The following is a 16,179-nucleotide window of genomic DNA, read 5'->3' as shown; positions in this document are numbered from 1 at the left end:
GGTACAGACAGAAATTCTCTACAAAAAGGCGTCCTTGGTGTTAGGTGGGAAAAAGCTAGAAGAAATGAATCCAAAATGCTGGTTACTTCTTAAATGGGCTTAACAGACGTTATCTAACTTTCTTTGTGTTTTGTGTACTATATTGGAACAGCAAAACGGTGAATTCGAATGTAAATAATATAGATTATATACCAGCTAATGACATATTCATTTAAAGGTTAATACTTATACGAACATTTACCAACTGAATGTGCATTTTTTCTACATATTGTAAACCTATCCCATGCTTTAGTGGCGTTTGTGGATACGCAACTTAATGTTTAACTTGTTATAAGTGTTAATATATGCATATTAAATTTCATAAATGAGATGGAAGTCTTATGAAATATGCAGTTATTAACAATGGTGTTGAATGGTGAAATGAGTGGAAATTGACATTTGTATCCTTTCTGTCACAAAACTGTATATTATTTTTATTTACCACAAACAATTTTCAGATCAACAATTTATTATAAAAATAATCAAAGACAAAGATTTAAGTGCGGATATTTGCAAACATAAAACTGTCAGTCTAAAATGTATAATTATCTTTTCCTGAACACATTATCACAGAACATAAAAATAATAAACGTTTGACTAGAAAGGTTTATATTATGCAACTCATTTCTACTTCAATTGAGCATAACAAATTGTATAAACTATTTTAATGAATCTACAACATCGTTATCGTTAACGCATAAAAAACATTTACAAACAAAACTTGAACTAAAGAACAAGGTTTTTATAGATGATTTGTCAAAAGCACCAATTTATAACAAATACTATGGCACTAGAAACAAGAGGGCCAAGATGGCCCTAGTTCGCTCACCTGAGGAGAGTCGGTTCATTCAACCTTTACCAAATTCACACTTGACCTAGATATTGTCCAGACAAACATCCTGGTCAAGTTTCATCATTATTTCATCTGCGAGTCATGATCAATGTACCTATGAAGTTTCATGATCCTAGGCGTAAGCATTCTCGAGTTATCATCCGGAAACCATTTTTCTAAGTTGAGTCACCGTGACCTTGACAGCCATTGTATGAATACGTTTTTTGGCACAGTGACCTTGACCTTTGACTTAGTGACCTGATAATCAATAGGGGTCATCTGCGAGTCATGATCAATATACCTATGAAGTTTCATGAACCTAGGCATAAGCGTTGAGTTATCATCCAGAAACCATTTTACTATTTCAGGTCACTGTGACCTTGACCTTTGACCTAGTGACCTAAAGATTCATAGGGGTCATCTTCGAGTCATGATCAAAGTACCTATGAAGTTTCATGATCCTAGGCATAAGCATTCTTGAGTTATCATCTGGAAACCATTTTACTATTTCTGGTCACCGTGACCTTGACCTTTGACCTAGTGACCTGAAAATCAATAGGGGTCATCATGATCAATGTACCTATGAAGTTTCATGATCCTAGGCCTAAGCGTTCTTGAGTTATCATCTGGAAACCATTTTACTATTTCAGGTCATCATGACCTTGACCTTTGACCTAGTGACCTGAAAATCGATAGGGGTCATCTACGAGTTAATTTTTATGTACCTATGAAGTTTCATGATCCTAGGCCTAAGCATTCTTGAGTTATCATCCGGAAACCATTTTACTATTTCGGGTCATCGTGACCTTGACCTTTGACCTAGTGACCTGAAAATCGATAGGGTTTATATGCGAGTCATGATCAATGTATCTATGAAGTTTCATGATCCTAGGCATAAGCGTTCTTGAGTTATCATCCGGAAACCATTTTACTATTTCGGGTCATCGTGACCTAGACCTTTGACCTAGTGACCTGAAAATCAATAGGGGTCATCTGCGAGTCATGATCAATGTACCTATTTAGTTTCATGATCATTGGCATAAGCGCTCTTGAGTTATCATCCGGAAACCATCTGGTGGACGGACGGACCGACATGAGCAAAACAATATACCCCCTCTTCTTCGGGACCATTTTTTAACTCAACTCTCGTATCAAGGAAACAAATGTTCTGCTGAGCAAATTTCATGAAAATTGGGCCAAAAATGTGACTTCTACTGTGTTCACATGTTTTCACTATATACATATAGAGAAAAATGCCCCGCCCACTGGCGGCCATGTTTTTTCACCGATCCCAACCATTTTCAAACTCGTCCAAGATATCAATAAAACCAATGTTTTTACCAACTTTCATGATGATTGGGCAAAAATTGTGACTTCTAGAGTATTTACAAGGTTTCTCTATAGCCAAAAAGGGAAAACTGCCACTATATACATATAGAGAAAAATGCCCCGCCCACTGGCGGCCATGTTTTTCACCGATCTCAACCATTTTTGAACTCGTCCAAGACATCAATTGAACCAATGTTTTGACCAACTTTCATGATGATTGGGTAAAAATTGTGACTTCTAGAGTGTTTACAAGGTTTCTCTACAGCCAAATAAGGAAAACTGCCCCGCCCACGGGCGGCCATGTTTTTCAATGGATCAGAACCACTTTTGAACTCAACCAAGATATCATTAAGACAACCATTTTGAGAAAGTTAATGAAGATTGGGCATGAAATGAGACTTCTACAGTGTTTAGAAGGTTTTTCTTTTTTTTGACCTAGTGACCTTGTTTTTGACCGGACCCAACCCAGTTTCGAACTCGGCCAATAATTCATTGGGACAAAGCTTCTGACCAAGTTTCATGAAGATAGGACAAGAAATGTGGCCTCTAGTGTGTTAACGAGCAAATGTTAACGAACTGACGGACGGACATATGACGGACAAAGACCGGTCACAAAAGCTCACCCCCCGAAATGGCTCCTTTAAAGCAGGCGAAAAACAATGTTGATGCCAAAATTGTGTTCGGACTGCACATTGATCACACACAATGATTAGGTGTTAGATGTAAATATTCGAATTAGTCGCCTAGTTTCATGGAGCATTACTCTGAATAAATGGACATATCAACGGTTACCCCCTCTATACAAACATATATAAAAAACAATGATTGTAAGGTATATACCACAAAAGGCAATACTATGTGGATGGAATCGTTAAAAAATATAAGAGCTAAAATATTGTTTAACCAAAACATCCTCTATTTGATTAAAACTCACGCTTATGGAATCCAATTGCATCACATCACAGTATACAATAAGCATATTTACAAGTCCGGTATCTTCAATGCGCTTGGAGGTATTGCCATGCACACTTAATTACTATACGCTACAACAATGTTGCCGCAGTCGCTAAAATATCACATGGACAACTTTGTCTAATTATATAAATATATATGCTATTAAGTGACTATCAACAAGAGATCTACTTTTTAAGCAATAATTTAAATATTTTTTTAAACTTTATAAGCCCCCAATTAGTCCATATAAAATAGTGTTGCATCCACAAAAATAACGTCTTGCACTTCACTTCTACAAATTGTCTGCCCATTTTCCCGCCACATGTGCTTCTGCAGGTCAGCATTTGTAGGACATGGCTTACTGCACTTGATACACACATACTGACGGTAATAAAACCTTCAGTTTTAATCGCTATAACAACAAACACAGGTATTAATAAAAATGTTTGGTCGTCTGCATCATCGAGTTCGATATTTGTCTTTGAATGTTCTCAGAAAGTATACTACCTAAAAATATGAGCAATACATCAATGAAAAGTAGAATTCACACTGCGTACGGTGCACCAAGTCATTGTAACATGTGTTCTGCTAAAACGGAGAAAATATAAGAAAACATACCTTCGATTGACGTTTTGTCGGCAAAATAGCCGTGGTCGTTCGCATTTGTGGTCACGTGACAGTTTTTGTTCCCGCACATTGAGATTATCAGCGCCAGTTTGTTTGTACTTAAAGGCTGTGTTCTCACATTTAATAATTACTACTATATTGTATTCTGGGCACTCGTATAGCTAAGATCATATAAGTATTGTTGTTCAATACCCTGATATATGCTTTGACATAAATATGTTTGTTTTTTAAATTGACTGGTAAACATGTAAATGTATGAAGCTTTAAACAAGCCTTTGTTTCAGCAGTGGATTGTTACCTCACTTAAATGCATTGCATTCCTACCGGCAAGGTATCAAGGTCAGTTTGCAGTCAGTAACAAAAACCGTTATATAAACGCAATTGCGTTTATAAGGTGAACTTGAAGTTTAATTTGATCAGAAAGATATTAAATGAAGATATTCAGCAATATTATTATGGTACATTAATAATAGATTCTTTTAGTGTTTTCAACAATAGCATGACAAGTACCAGTTCTGATTAATTTAATAAGAAATATTCCATCATATAGACCAATTTATTAAGAATTAGCGCGATGATTCAGGATACTATTAATAATCGAATCAAATAACAATTTCCAACAAACCACTAAAACAGGTCTGTAGAATAACACAGGTTTAAATATTTCAAATATGTATGGATGATTCATGTGTTGCCTGCTGACCAATATGCTTCAATTTATTGTCATTCTTGGTTTGTTTTTCTATTTTGTAAATATAGATATCTGATCATTAATATCTAATAAAGTGAAATTAGCCATGAAATCTGGCGCAACACCCCGTAATTGATTTGTCTTTGATGAAGCTAAGAACTGCGCAGATAAAAGGCATTCACTTCCTTGATCTCATAGATATAACTTTTGATCGTTCATCAACACCGACCACAATCAACGCCATATATATATATTTAATATATATCTGGTTACTCTGTATGCATACATGAAATATATGCCCAGCAGTTAAGGAGAAGAAATGGTAAAAAGTTAACAAACTCAAGGACTTATTGACAGTTAACTGACATCACAGTATCCTAAAACCTCCCCTTGAGCACTCAGAGCTCAGGTGAGCTAATAAGGGAAACAACTAACACATACTATTTGTTTTCATCTGTCAAGACCTTCCGAACAGCCCTGAGGTTCTATGAGTCAAATGTAACACTTTCCCACATAAATAGGTTATGTGAAGCGTTTGTAGTCCCTTAGAAAGTTACATTTTATTAAAAACCTTCTTACTAAATTCAAGTTTTAAAGGCTTCGTTTCCAACCCCTTGATACTGATTAGCAGCAAAAAGCATAAAACCTGAACAGACTGTGAGTTACTTGCAGGCTGTTCTAGTTTTATGCTGGTTGCAAAAGCCATTTCACTTTGCTTCTTATGGGGGGAAATGGTTTACCATTTTTAGGACTTGAAACTTTTTTGTTATTTATAACGAACATTTGTGGCAATCATTTCATGATTTCTAATTTTCAGAAGAAAGTAATTCATGTTTCTCTAGTCTAGTTTTATTATTATTTAAATCACACAACACATAATTTGATGTGTGTTTGAGGTTTCATAGGAAGGTTTAAACAAAGTGGTATAAGTGGTATAAGTCAATTATTCAAGAATAATGTGTAAACCTACGGTATTTCAAAAACAGGATCAAAATTTAATTTCCACTCAGAAACTATTCTGGAGTTTTTATTTTAAAAATCTATTTTTAGCTCTGGTGACCTACATAATTATGCAACAGACTGGATCAATTAAAAACAAGACTATTGCCAAGCAATATATGTCCCCTACCGGCTCACAATTGTCAGACTTTTTAAAATATATTATTTGTTGCCATAGCAACCATAATTTTTGATGTAGGAACAAAATGAAATAACATGCATTATCTCCATATTGCCATCTGTCCGTATTTAAAGTTTTCACGAAAAAATATGAAGAACTTTCTGGATCGCTAGATCCAGAAAAGTGTGACAGACTGACAGACACACAGAGCGCAAACCATAAGTCCCCTCCGGCGAAACTGGTAGGGGACAAAAACTTTGAAATCGCCCATGGATCATTCCTGTGAAGTTTTGTTTAAATCTGTAAAAGAGTTAGGAGAAGTTGTTTGAAGAAAAATATGTAGTAAGGGCGCACCTCAGACAAGCACTGACAGACAATGGACATAGTGGTATTTGTAAGCTCATGATGAGCTACTTGTGCCCAGGTGATAAACAACTAATATCACGTATGGTATTACAATAAATAATTATGGTATGGACTATAAATAAGCTCTGTAACAACAACATTCTGAGCAAACTAAATTATTTTAACACAGATGGGAATGTGGTCATGATTTAAAACTGCTGCAAAAAAACAACAAGAATATTTATATTGTTTTAATGTGTTTATTTATTGTGTTAAAATATTTAACATTTTCTTGAGTTATTACAAATAAAAGAGAAATGCTCTGAATCTTCATCCATTACAAGCAGGTATTCCTTTTTGGTATTTGAAAACTTGTTTGGTATGTGAACACTTGTTTAGCATTTGAATGCTTGTTTGACCTGTTAACACTTGTTTAGCATGTGAAAACTTGTTAAGCATATGAATGCTTGTTTGACCTGTTAACACTTGTTTAGCATGTGAAAACTTGTTTGGTATGTGAACACTTGTTTGGCATGTGAATGCTTGTTTAGCATGTGAAAACTTGTTTGGTATGTGAACACTTGTTTAGCATGTGAATGCTTGTTTGAAACATAAACACTTGTTTAGCATGTGAATGCTTGTTTGACCTGTTAACACTTGTTTAGCATGTGAATGCTTGTTTGACCTGTTAACACTTGTTTAGCATGTGAATGCTTGTTTGAAATATAAACACTTGTTTAGCATGTGAAAACTTGTTTAGCATATGAATGCTGGTTTGACCTGTTAACACTTGATTAGCATGTGAATACTTGTTTGGCATGTTAATGCTTGTTTAGCATGTGAACACTTGTTTAGCATGTGAAAACTTGCTAAGCATGTGAACACTTGTTTAGCACGTGGATGCTTGTTTTACACATCAACACTTGTTTAGCATGTGAATGCTTGTTTGACCTGTTAACACTTGTTTAGCATGTGCATACTTGTTTGACCTGTTAACACTTGTTTAGCATGTGAATGCTTGTTTTACACATCAACACTTGTTTAGCATGTGAATGCTTGATTGACCTGTTAACACTTGTTAAGCATGTGAATGCTTGTTTTACACATCAACACTTGTTTAGCATGTGAATGCTTGATTGACCTGTTAACACTTGTTTAGCATGTGAATGCTTGTTTGACCTGTTAACACTTGTTTAGCATGTGAATGCTTGTTTGACCTGTTAACACTTGTTTAGCATGTGAATGCTTGTTTGACCTGTTAACACGTGTTTAGCATGTGAAAAATTGTTTGACCTGTAACCACTTGTTTAGCATGTGAATGCTTGTTTGACCTGTTTACACTTGTTTAGCATGTGAATGTTTATTTGACCTGTTAACACTTGTTAAGCATGTGAATGCATGTTTGACCTGTTAACACTTGATTAGCATGTGAATGCTTGTTTGACCTGTTAACACTTGTTTAGCATGTGAATCTTGTTTGACCTGTTAACACTTGTTTAGCATGTGAATGCTAAAACTTGTCATGCATGTGAACACTTGTTTGACACGAGTGTGACCTTTTGTGTGGTACTCATGTGAACACGTATTCAATATGCATGTGAACCATTGTTTAGCATACAAACCGAATTGCTCAATCATATTATTTTATTAAATATAATGTGTGTTTGAAATAATGAACCATTAAAACAATTTTTTAACAGGAATATGATTCACAGATATTCCTTTTGTCGGTATATTTGTCTTCTACATTACTGTTAACCTGTATTTCCACGTATAGAGTTTGTGTGTTTATTTCATCACCAATATTTATCAAGTCTTACCTTGAACTCGCCCAAGGTCATTTGGAAGAGAGTCATAATGGTGGACGGTAGATCTTTGAAACTTTCTTGATTTATGTCCCGAAACAAGCAATAAAAACCTGGAAAATACCAAAAAAGAGGATTATATAGCGTTTATAACACGGGATGTCTTTATTGTAAGGTACTGACTGACAATACAGGAAGCTTAAAGATTAAATATAAAATTAATATTTGATAAGTATATAATTTTTAATTGTGGTGAAATCTGATAAAAAGAGGGAAAGTTGTAAACATGCCATTTTTAAACAATTCAATGGTCATTAAATTACGATATTCAGATGTCATTGGGACTTACAGTTAACATATTAATACAAAGATTTTAGCAATCATTTTTCTTAAAAATTGGATTGTAACTAAATTTGTCATACAATGTTAAATGAGACGGGCGCCAGATGTTCAACATGAGGTTACCTTGAGTAAATCCAATGAGGAATATGAGATAGATGATGCCGAATCTTAGCAGATCTCCCTTGCACATGCGAAATATCATGGTGACAAATGGGCCTGTTAGTTTCACACTCCTGTTAAATACACACAAAACACACAGTCTGTTAAACACTGTTATATATAGCACAATCAACACAATGGTCAACTTTACTTTTAGATAAAACAAGCAAATTTGTTGAATTGATATCCCCCGCCAATACAGACTGTATGATTCTGGACACAAAAATATTATTTTTGACTCAAAAAAGCATTTTTTTCAAGATACAAAGGGCCATAACTCTGTTATTACCCGATGGCATACAATGCCATTTGGCGTGCGTCATCATCTTATCCATACACTACGTCTAGCGCAATTTCTGCCATCCAACGTGGAAAATCACCATGATCTGAAGGTGTTTCCATCATGATAGATCGCGTTGTCAGTGGCTGAACACTGCGGGCATTATCGGGAAATTGATCTCACGGTGGACCACCATGATCGCGGTGGATCACCGCGGCCTCTGTGTGCGGTGAAATACAGGTAAATGTGAATGAACATGTATATTTCGATATTGAAGTCGGTATAATTTTTGCAAAGTTTATACATTGTAACTTGATTGTTAACAATCGTCATTATTTTCTATTGTTTACCCTTTGACATGTCGTACATCGAGCGTGATGTACTTTATGTTTTGTTTCTACCGTTTCTGCGTGAAGATTTACTTGTTGTTTATTTAAAGAATTGTTTGTTTTTGTTAAAAGTTTGGAAATGCTTTCTCGTTTGTACACGTATAGCTTGCGGTATCCGGACAAACGGCACCCGGACAATTGGCACCCTATTTAAAGTCCCCGGTCATAGCTATATATATGGACAGAATCGTTGCGATAACAAGTACCATCTCCGTGTATTGTGGTGTTTTCAAATTATATATTGTATACATGTACATATATTTTGTTTGGATAATGGTGAGGTTGATCGGCCGGGCTTGTTGTAATACATCAGATGCACCGGTTTTAATTTTAAATCGATTCACGCTTGTAATTGATTAAAACAACTGACAACGGTTAAACGTTTCGTTAACAAAATTTTCAAATTCGGAACATTTAAAAATCGGTGAAACGAAACGTATTTGTAAATTGTGACGACACATAGAAGTAATTACGGGGATAATAAGTTGATAGCGATTACATAATTATTTCATCAAGCAATGTTCAACGTAATCTAATTGCAGAAAACAAACAGCGTGAAAAACAAAACCAGCCAACAATATTTGCGGCGATTTTCAATAATGACGATTAAATGATAATTTGCAAAAAATAATGAAGAGCGAACAGTTACCGATAATTGGTAAAGCACGGGAGATAAAAGAAATTTTCCGAAATGTATCACTTCTGTCGGACACTGATTGAGAAAAACGCTCTAGGCCACGATGTCGCACAAGTTAATTGACGCTGTATGACAATACACAGGGTCAAGTGTGTACACAGTAATCTCGATACCGATTTTGCCTGCTTGATGGCCTGATTTGCACGCGTTTTGCACTCTCCGGAAAACTTGTAGAGGCAAACTTTTGTTTATGTTGTCGGATAAAATAATCTTCATTTTTTCTTGTCAATTTTAAGAAATATTAATGCAGCATCAACATACTAACACAATATCGTGTAAAGAGAAAAATAATGCATTTAATGTCAACCGTACTTTCGTTTGACAACGGATTATTTTAATTTCCTGCAACGATATCTATTCATCGACACACGAACACTAAATCCGATCTTAATAAAAAAGACAGTTCTGCTCGGTAAAATATCGTGTATATTTTTTTTATAAACAACTGGTAACAAGATGACCTGTTAATTCTGTTCAGCTCAATTGTCTTTGATATTTGTAAATTGTTTAGAGGTGTTATTAAACCGATTAGAAGATAACGTTAATCAATCCACACGTATATTATGTCACTATTATGTATTGTGCTGTAACATTGTATTATGTTTATGCAAGAAAATTTTGGACTTCGACTTGGTTTGATAACACAGTTTGTTGACGGGATTTATGAATCATCTCTTTCACCAAAGCAATTAGCAAATTAGACGAATTAGTTCAACAACCCGGTCGACAGATTTACAGGGTGCCGACTGTCCGCGTATGCAAAAAAACACTAGGTGCCGATTGTCCGGGTGCCGTTTGTCCAGATACCGCAAGCTATACGTGCAAAAACGAGAAAGCATTTGTCACAAACGACAAAGCATTTCAGAAATTTTAACAAAAACAAACAATTCTTTAAATAAACAACAAGTATATCTTCACGCAGAAACTGTAGAAACAAAACATAAAGTACATCACGCTCGATGTACAACATGTCAAATGATTCTGGAACTAGGGTAAACAATAGAAAATAATGACGATTGTTAACAATCAAGTTACAATGTATACACATGTACATACAAATGTAACAAAACATTCTAGAACTTTGCAAAAATTATACGGTCTGCAATATTGAAATATACATGTTCATTCACATTTACCTGTATTTCACCGCGAACCACCGAGGCCGCGGTGGTCCGCCGCGATCATGGTGGTCCACCGTGAGATCAATTTCCCGATAACGCAGAGACTGACACCGCAATTGGCCTTGGCGAAATCACCGTGTTCAACGGTGTATTGTGATAAGATAGAACTTGTCAACTCTGGGCTGAATCACGGTGATGTGATATTGATGGCAGAAATCTCACTAGACGTAGTGTATATATACTCATACCAAGTTTCAATGAAATCCGCCAAAGCACTTTCAAGATATGGCTTCGTACACACAAAAAAAGCATTTTTTCAAGATACAAAAGGCCATAACTCTGTTATTAACTGATGGTGTACAATTCCATTTGGCATGCATCATCCTCTTATCCATATACATACTCATACCAAGTTTCAATGAAATCCGCCAAAGCACTTCCAAGAAATGGCTCCGGACGGACGGAAAGACGGACGGACGGACAACGCCAAAACAATATCCCTCCGCCTATGGCGGGGGATAATAAAGAAAATGTAGGATCAATGCTATGCTGAAGTCAAATATATGGTTTCATGTAACTAATTCAAGCTTTACCATAACTAGAAATAAGTCACACTGATGCCCCTGCAAATCATGATGTTTGGACACAGACAAATCAACTATTCATTCTATAGTTTACAAAAACAAAAAGGTTCATAATTCAGTCAAAACTGGTTGCAGTCAAAAGTATTTTCTTAACCATAATCTACAGTTTTAAGGTCATTAAGATGTTATAATTTAACCCATTTATGCCTAGCTTCTAGAAAAAAGGCCTTGGCAAACATAGTAGACCCAGATGAGACGACGCATGATGCGGCGTCTCATCAGGGTCTGCGCTGTTTGCTTAAAGGAATTTCTGTAAGAAATATTCTAAAAATAGAAATACATATACTAGACATCCCTAATTTTGGAAATAAATTGATCCACTTTAGAAGGATGGGAGAGAACATTAGGCATAAATGGGTTAAGCAAAATCTACCAAGCAGTTATGGGAGTTAAATACACAATTTCTGGGACCAAGATATTCCATAGCCAGGAAAAACAGACAAAAGGCCTTAATTCTGCCACAAATATACCAGCAAAAGGTCTTTTATTTCATCTTCCACACAGTAATGTCATTCAACTGTCATTCAAAAACTTTGGCAAGATCCATGTAGATATATGGATATATTAAAAACACAAGCTTTAAAACGTTAATAAAAGACAAAGGGGCATAATTCTGCAAAAATTTGTTGCAGCCGAAATTTGTATTTCATTTATAGATCATCTGCACATCAGGGTCCTTCAACTCTGAAAGTTTCAGCAAGATCCATCCAATAATAATTTAACAATAACAATTTTGAATGTCTCCCACCCTGGAGGCATAAAAACAACAAAACATTATTTAAATGAGAGTCTCAAAACTGATGATGCGTTTTTTCATAGAAATATAAGTTATTGCTATACGTATTACAGTTACAATGATTTATTATTATTTGTTTTGTTATAATTGTCAAAATATATTCAATAGAATAATCACCAATGCTCTATGATTTAGGTCTGACACTATAAAAATTCATTATTTAAAAGTGCTTCATACAAACAATACTCAGTGCATCATATATTGTGCACAAAAACAAAATTCCTCCTTATTTTATATAAGAGGCCTGCTATGACCCTTAAAATGAGTTCCCATACAGAAATTGCTGAACAAGACATTCTTTTAAAAGTATACCATGGGCATATAAAACTGAAACTGACCTTGAAGATAGAATTTGTTTAATCACAAGAGATTTGTTTGTCAGACACACAATGCCCCCTGTTGCGCCGCTTTGAAGCTATATATTTGACCTTTGACTTTGAAGGATGACCTTGACCTTTCACTACTCATGAGATACACATGCATGCCAAATATCAAGTTGTTATCTTCAATATTGAAAAAATTATTGCCAAACTTTAACCAACTTGAAGGTTAAAGTTTTGGGACACACACAATGAATGACAGACAGACAGGCCAAAAACAATATGCCCCCGATCTTTCAATCCGGGGGCATAAAAATAAATTATAATTGTTCATCTTGTAATTAATCTAAATAGCAGCCAGTAAAAAGACTACTATTGCACCTTTTATTTTCTAAACACTTTTAGAACAGAATGCCAACCAGAACTTAATTAAAGGCCATAATTTCAAAAGTAATTGAGCATTGTTCTGAGAAAACTGGGCTTAATGCATGTTTGTAAAGTGTCATCCCAGATTAGCCTGTGCAGTCCACACATGCTAATCAGGAACGACACTTTCCGCTTTTATGGTATTTTTAGTTTCAAGGAAGATCCTCCTTACCGAAAATAAAGTTTTGGCGGAAAGTGTTGTCCCTGATTAGCCTGTGCAGACTGCACAGGCTAATCTGGGACGGCACTTTGCGCACATGCATTAAGCCCAGTTTTCTCAGAACGTGACTCAATTTAATTACACTTAAATAGACCTAAATGGTCAGGTCAATGTGTCTAGCTCAACCTAAAAAATAATTGTGTGCAGGCTACATCTTTTATCCAGTTTTAAAACTGAATGCTGAAAAATCTAACATTAAACATATTAATTGCTTTACATGTTGCACGTGGTTAAACTGGTTAAACTGGTAGGGTATTGCACAATTGCAGGTAGGTGTGTTCTCATCAAATTCTTGTGAACATCATGGTTTTGATAGAAGCATGTTGTAAGTACTTATCAAAAACAACACATCTGACCCGCATCATACAAAAACGGGTCTTATACCATAATTGGCCAGTGAAGCTTAACCCATTCATGCCTAGCGTCCTGAAAAAAGAACATTGCAAACAGCGTAAACCCAGATGAGACGCCGCGTCTCATCTGGGTCTACGCTATTTGCTTAAAGGAATTTCTGTAAGAGTTGTTCTAAATATAGAAATAAATATACTAGACATCCCTAATTTTGAAAATAAATTGATCCAATTTAGAAGGATGGGAGAGTCCACTAGGCATAAATGGGTTAAGCTGAGACTGTGCAGTCTGGTCAGGAGCTACACTGTCAGCTTATGAGACCCCAAAACGTGTGACGTCAAACAAGACAGTGTAGCTCCTTACCAGATTAAGCTAGTGTGCAGGCTTGTATAAGCTGTGCTGGCCCCATATGGCTTAATAGTTTATACCTATTCTTGCATGACGCAGGTCATTTAAAGGGTCTTTGTACACAATACAAATTAAATTCTCTCTCTTATAAGATTTACATACATTTTCTATAATGTGACCTTTTAACGCATTAAGTCAACAACCTCTTTTTGTTAAAGTATCAAGTATGTTAATTTTTTGAAAACATGATAAATATTACTGAGAATTTGTAAAAGTATACTGAAATAGAAATACTCTGGACATATTTTTTTGTTAAGAAATAAAAAGATAGATAATTTTCCGTTTTAGTGGAATGCAACCTAAGCACAATTAACCCAATTCTATCAAAATGACAGAAAGTATCTACATCAAGCTGCTGTTTGCAAATGCAGTGCATGTAAATACCTAAGGAAAACCCAATTAAAAATATCACATAGATAATGGCTGTTCGAAACATGTCAGCTCTGATCATTAAGTTCATCATCACTATCATTGGCCCAACGCTTTGATTGAACCTGTAAAACAAAGAGGAATGTCTCCTGCTAGAGTACCAAAATGTATTCTTTATATGTGTCTTGTTCTGAGAAAATAAAATTCTGAGCTTAATTCATGTGTGTAAAGTGTCGTCCCAGATTAGCCTGTGCAGTCCGCACAGGCTAATCAGAGACGACACTTTCCGCCTTAACTGGATTTTCATGTAGAAGAGACTTCCTTTAAACGAAAAATACCAAAAAGCGGAAAGTGTCGGCCCTGATTACCCTGTGCGGACTGCACAGGCTAATCTGGGACGACACTTTACGCACATGCATTATGCCCGTTTTCTCAGAACGAGACTCATATGATTGAGAATGCACCAACTGTTGGATTGAATAGCATTTCATATCTTACCGCATTTACCCAAAATCCCAATAACAAAGCACTTTTTTTTATTCCAGACTTTTCCTATACTCATACCAATCACTAAGAAGAAACCTTTGCTCATTTCTCAAATTAAAATTTTTCTGTATTTGAATCATATACAAAATATGTTCATCACTATAAGTCTTAGCTATCAACTTAAAAGTTGTGTTAAAAAACAACAACAACAACAATGAACATCAAAACTTCCAATGCAGCCAACAAACTTTAAACAGTTCTTTGAAAATATTTGATTACAATATGGATAATTATCAAGAATTTAATAACTTAACTAACAAACAGTACATATTTAACTTAAGTAAAACGTTATTTCACAATATCAGATTTCAGTATGGATAATTTTCAATATTTTTGTACATCCATTCTGCACAATCTGCAAATATTTATTGCAGAAAAAAGTTAAACAATATCAAATATTGAAATGGATAATTATCAATATTATCAAAATCTTTTCTACACAATCAGCACATACATTTGTACAAAATGAATAATGGGAGGAAACTCTAACATTTAAGTCACTGTTTTATAATTCTTCTTCTTAATGTGCAAGGAAAATAGATCTTCATGCCTGTGTATAAAGTCTTGTTCCAGATTAGAATGTGCACAAACATGAATATCCAGTATTCACTGTACAAACATGCGTTATACACTGTTTTTTTCCAAAGTACAATTCATACATATTATTGAGGAAATTTTTTATTTAACATTCTTGTTAAAATCATATAAATCAATATGACATTAAAAGGAAATTAGTTCAACAAAAAAATAATGAAAAAACAAGGGACAAAATTGTCACAAAACCAGGTTTTCATTGTGAAAAAAAAATCTGATAAAGGGAGAAAACTCAAACTGAACTTTTGAAATGAACAAACAAAATTAACCCCCTTTGTAAGTTTGTTTAAAAAAAAAATCTATTTTTAGTCGTGGCGACCTTGACATTGGAGATATTGACGTGATTCTTTAATGCGACACACCATCCCATGATGGTGAACAAATGTGCCAAATGATTTTAAAATCTCACAATGAATGACATAGTTATGGCCAGGACAAGCTAATTTATGGCCATTTTTGACCTTTGAACTCAAAGTGTGACCTTGACCTTGGAGATATCGACGTAATTATTTCGCGCGACACACCGTCCAATGATGGTGAACGAATGTGCCAAATGATTTTAAAATCTGACAATGAACGACATAGTTATGGCCCGGACAAGCTTGTTCCGCCCGCCCGCCAGCCCGCCCGCATTCGCCAATCTAATAACCAGTTTTTTCCTTCGGAAAACCTGGTTAATAAAAATCTACATCAAAATGCAGTAAACATTTTGCTTAGAATGTCTACAAAGGTTTATGAACTGTTTCCATAAAATGACTATTTCAAATAAGAAACG

General features: G+C 35.1%; 1 protein-coding gene across 2 annotated transcripts in view; it reads right to left on the bottom strand.

Annotated features, from left to right (window-relative positions):
• LOC127844985 (transient receptor potential cation channel subfamily V member 5-like) overlaps positions 1 to 16,179 on the bottom strand; it is a 142,088-nt gene that overhangs the window by 21,597 nt on the left and 104,312 nt on the right. For both annotated transcript variants that reach the window (XM_052375585.1, XM_052375586.1), the window contains exons 13-14: positions 8,208 to 8,317; positions 7,758 to 7,855 (exon numbers count right to left, since the gene is read on the bottom strand). In XM_052375585.1, the coding sequence (XP_052231545.1) occupies positions 7,758 to 7,855; positions 8,208 to 8,317 (208 nt within the window). The remainder of the gene's footprint in view (positions 1 to 7,757; positions 7,856 to 8,207; positions 8,318 to 16,179) is intronic.

This window comes from Dreissena polymorpha, chromosome 9, assembly GCF_020536995.1.
Source record: "Dreissena polymorpha isolate Duluth1 chromosome 9, UMN_Dpol_1.0, whole genome shotgun sequence".
In the NCBI taxonomy this organism is placed as follows: domain Eukaryota; kingdom Metazoa; phylum Mollusca; class Bivalvia; order Myida; family Dreissenidae; genus Dreissena; species Dreissena polymorpha.
The sequence above is the reverse complement of the archived record's forward strand: the minus strand, read 5'-3'. Positions and strand labels throughout refer to the sequence as shown.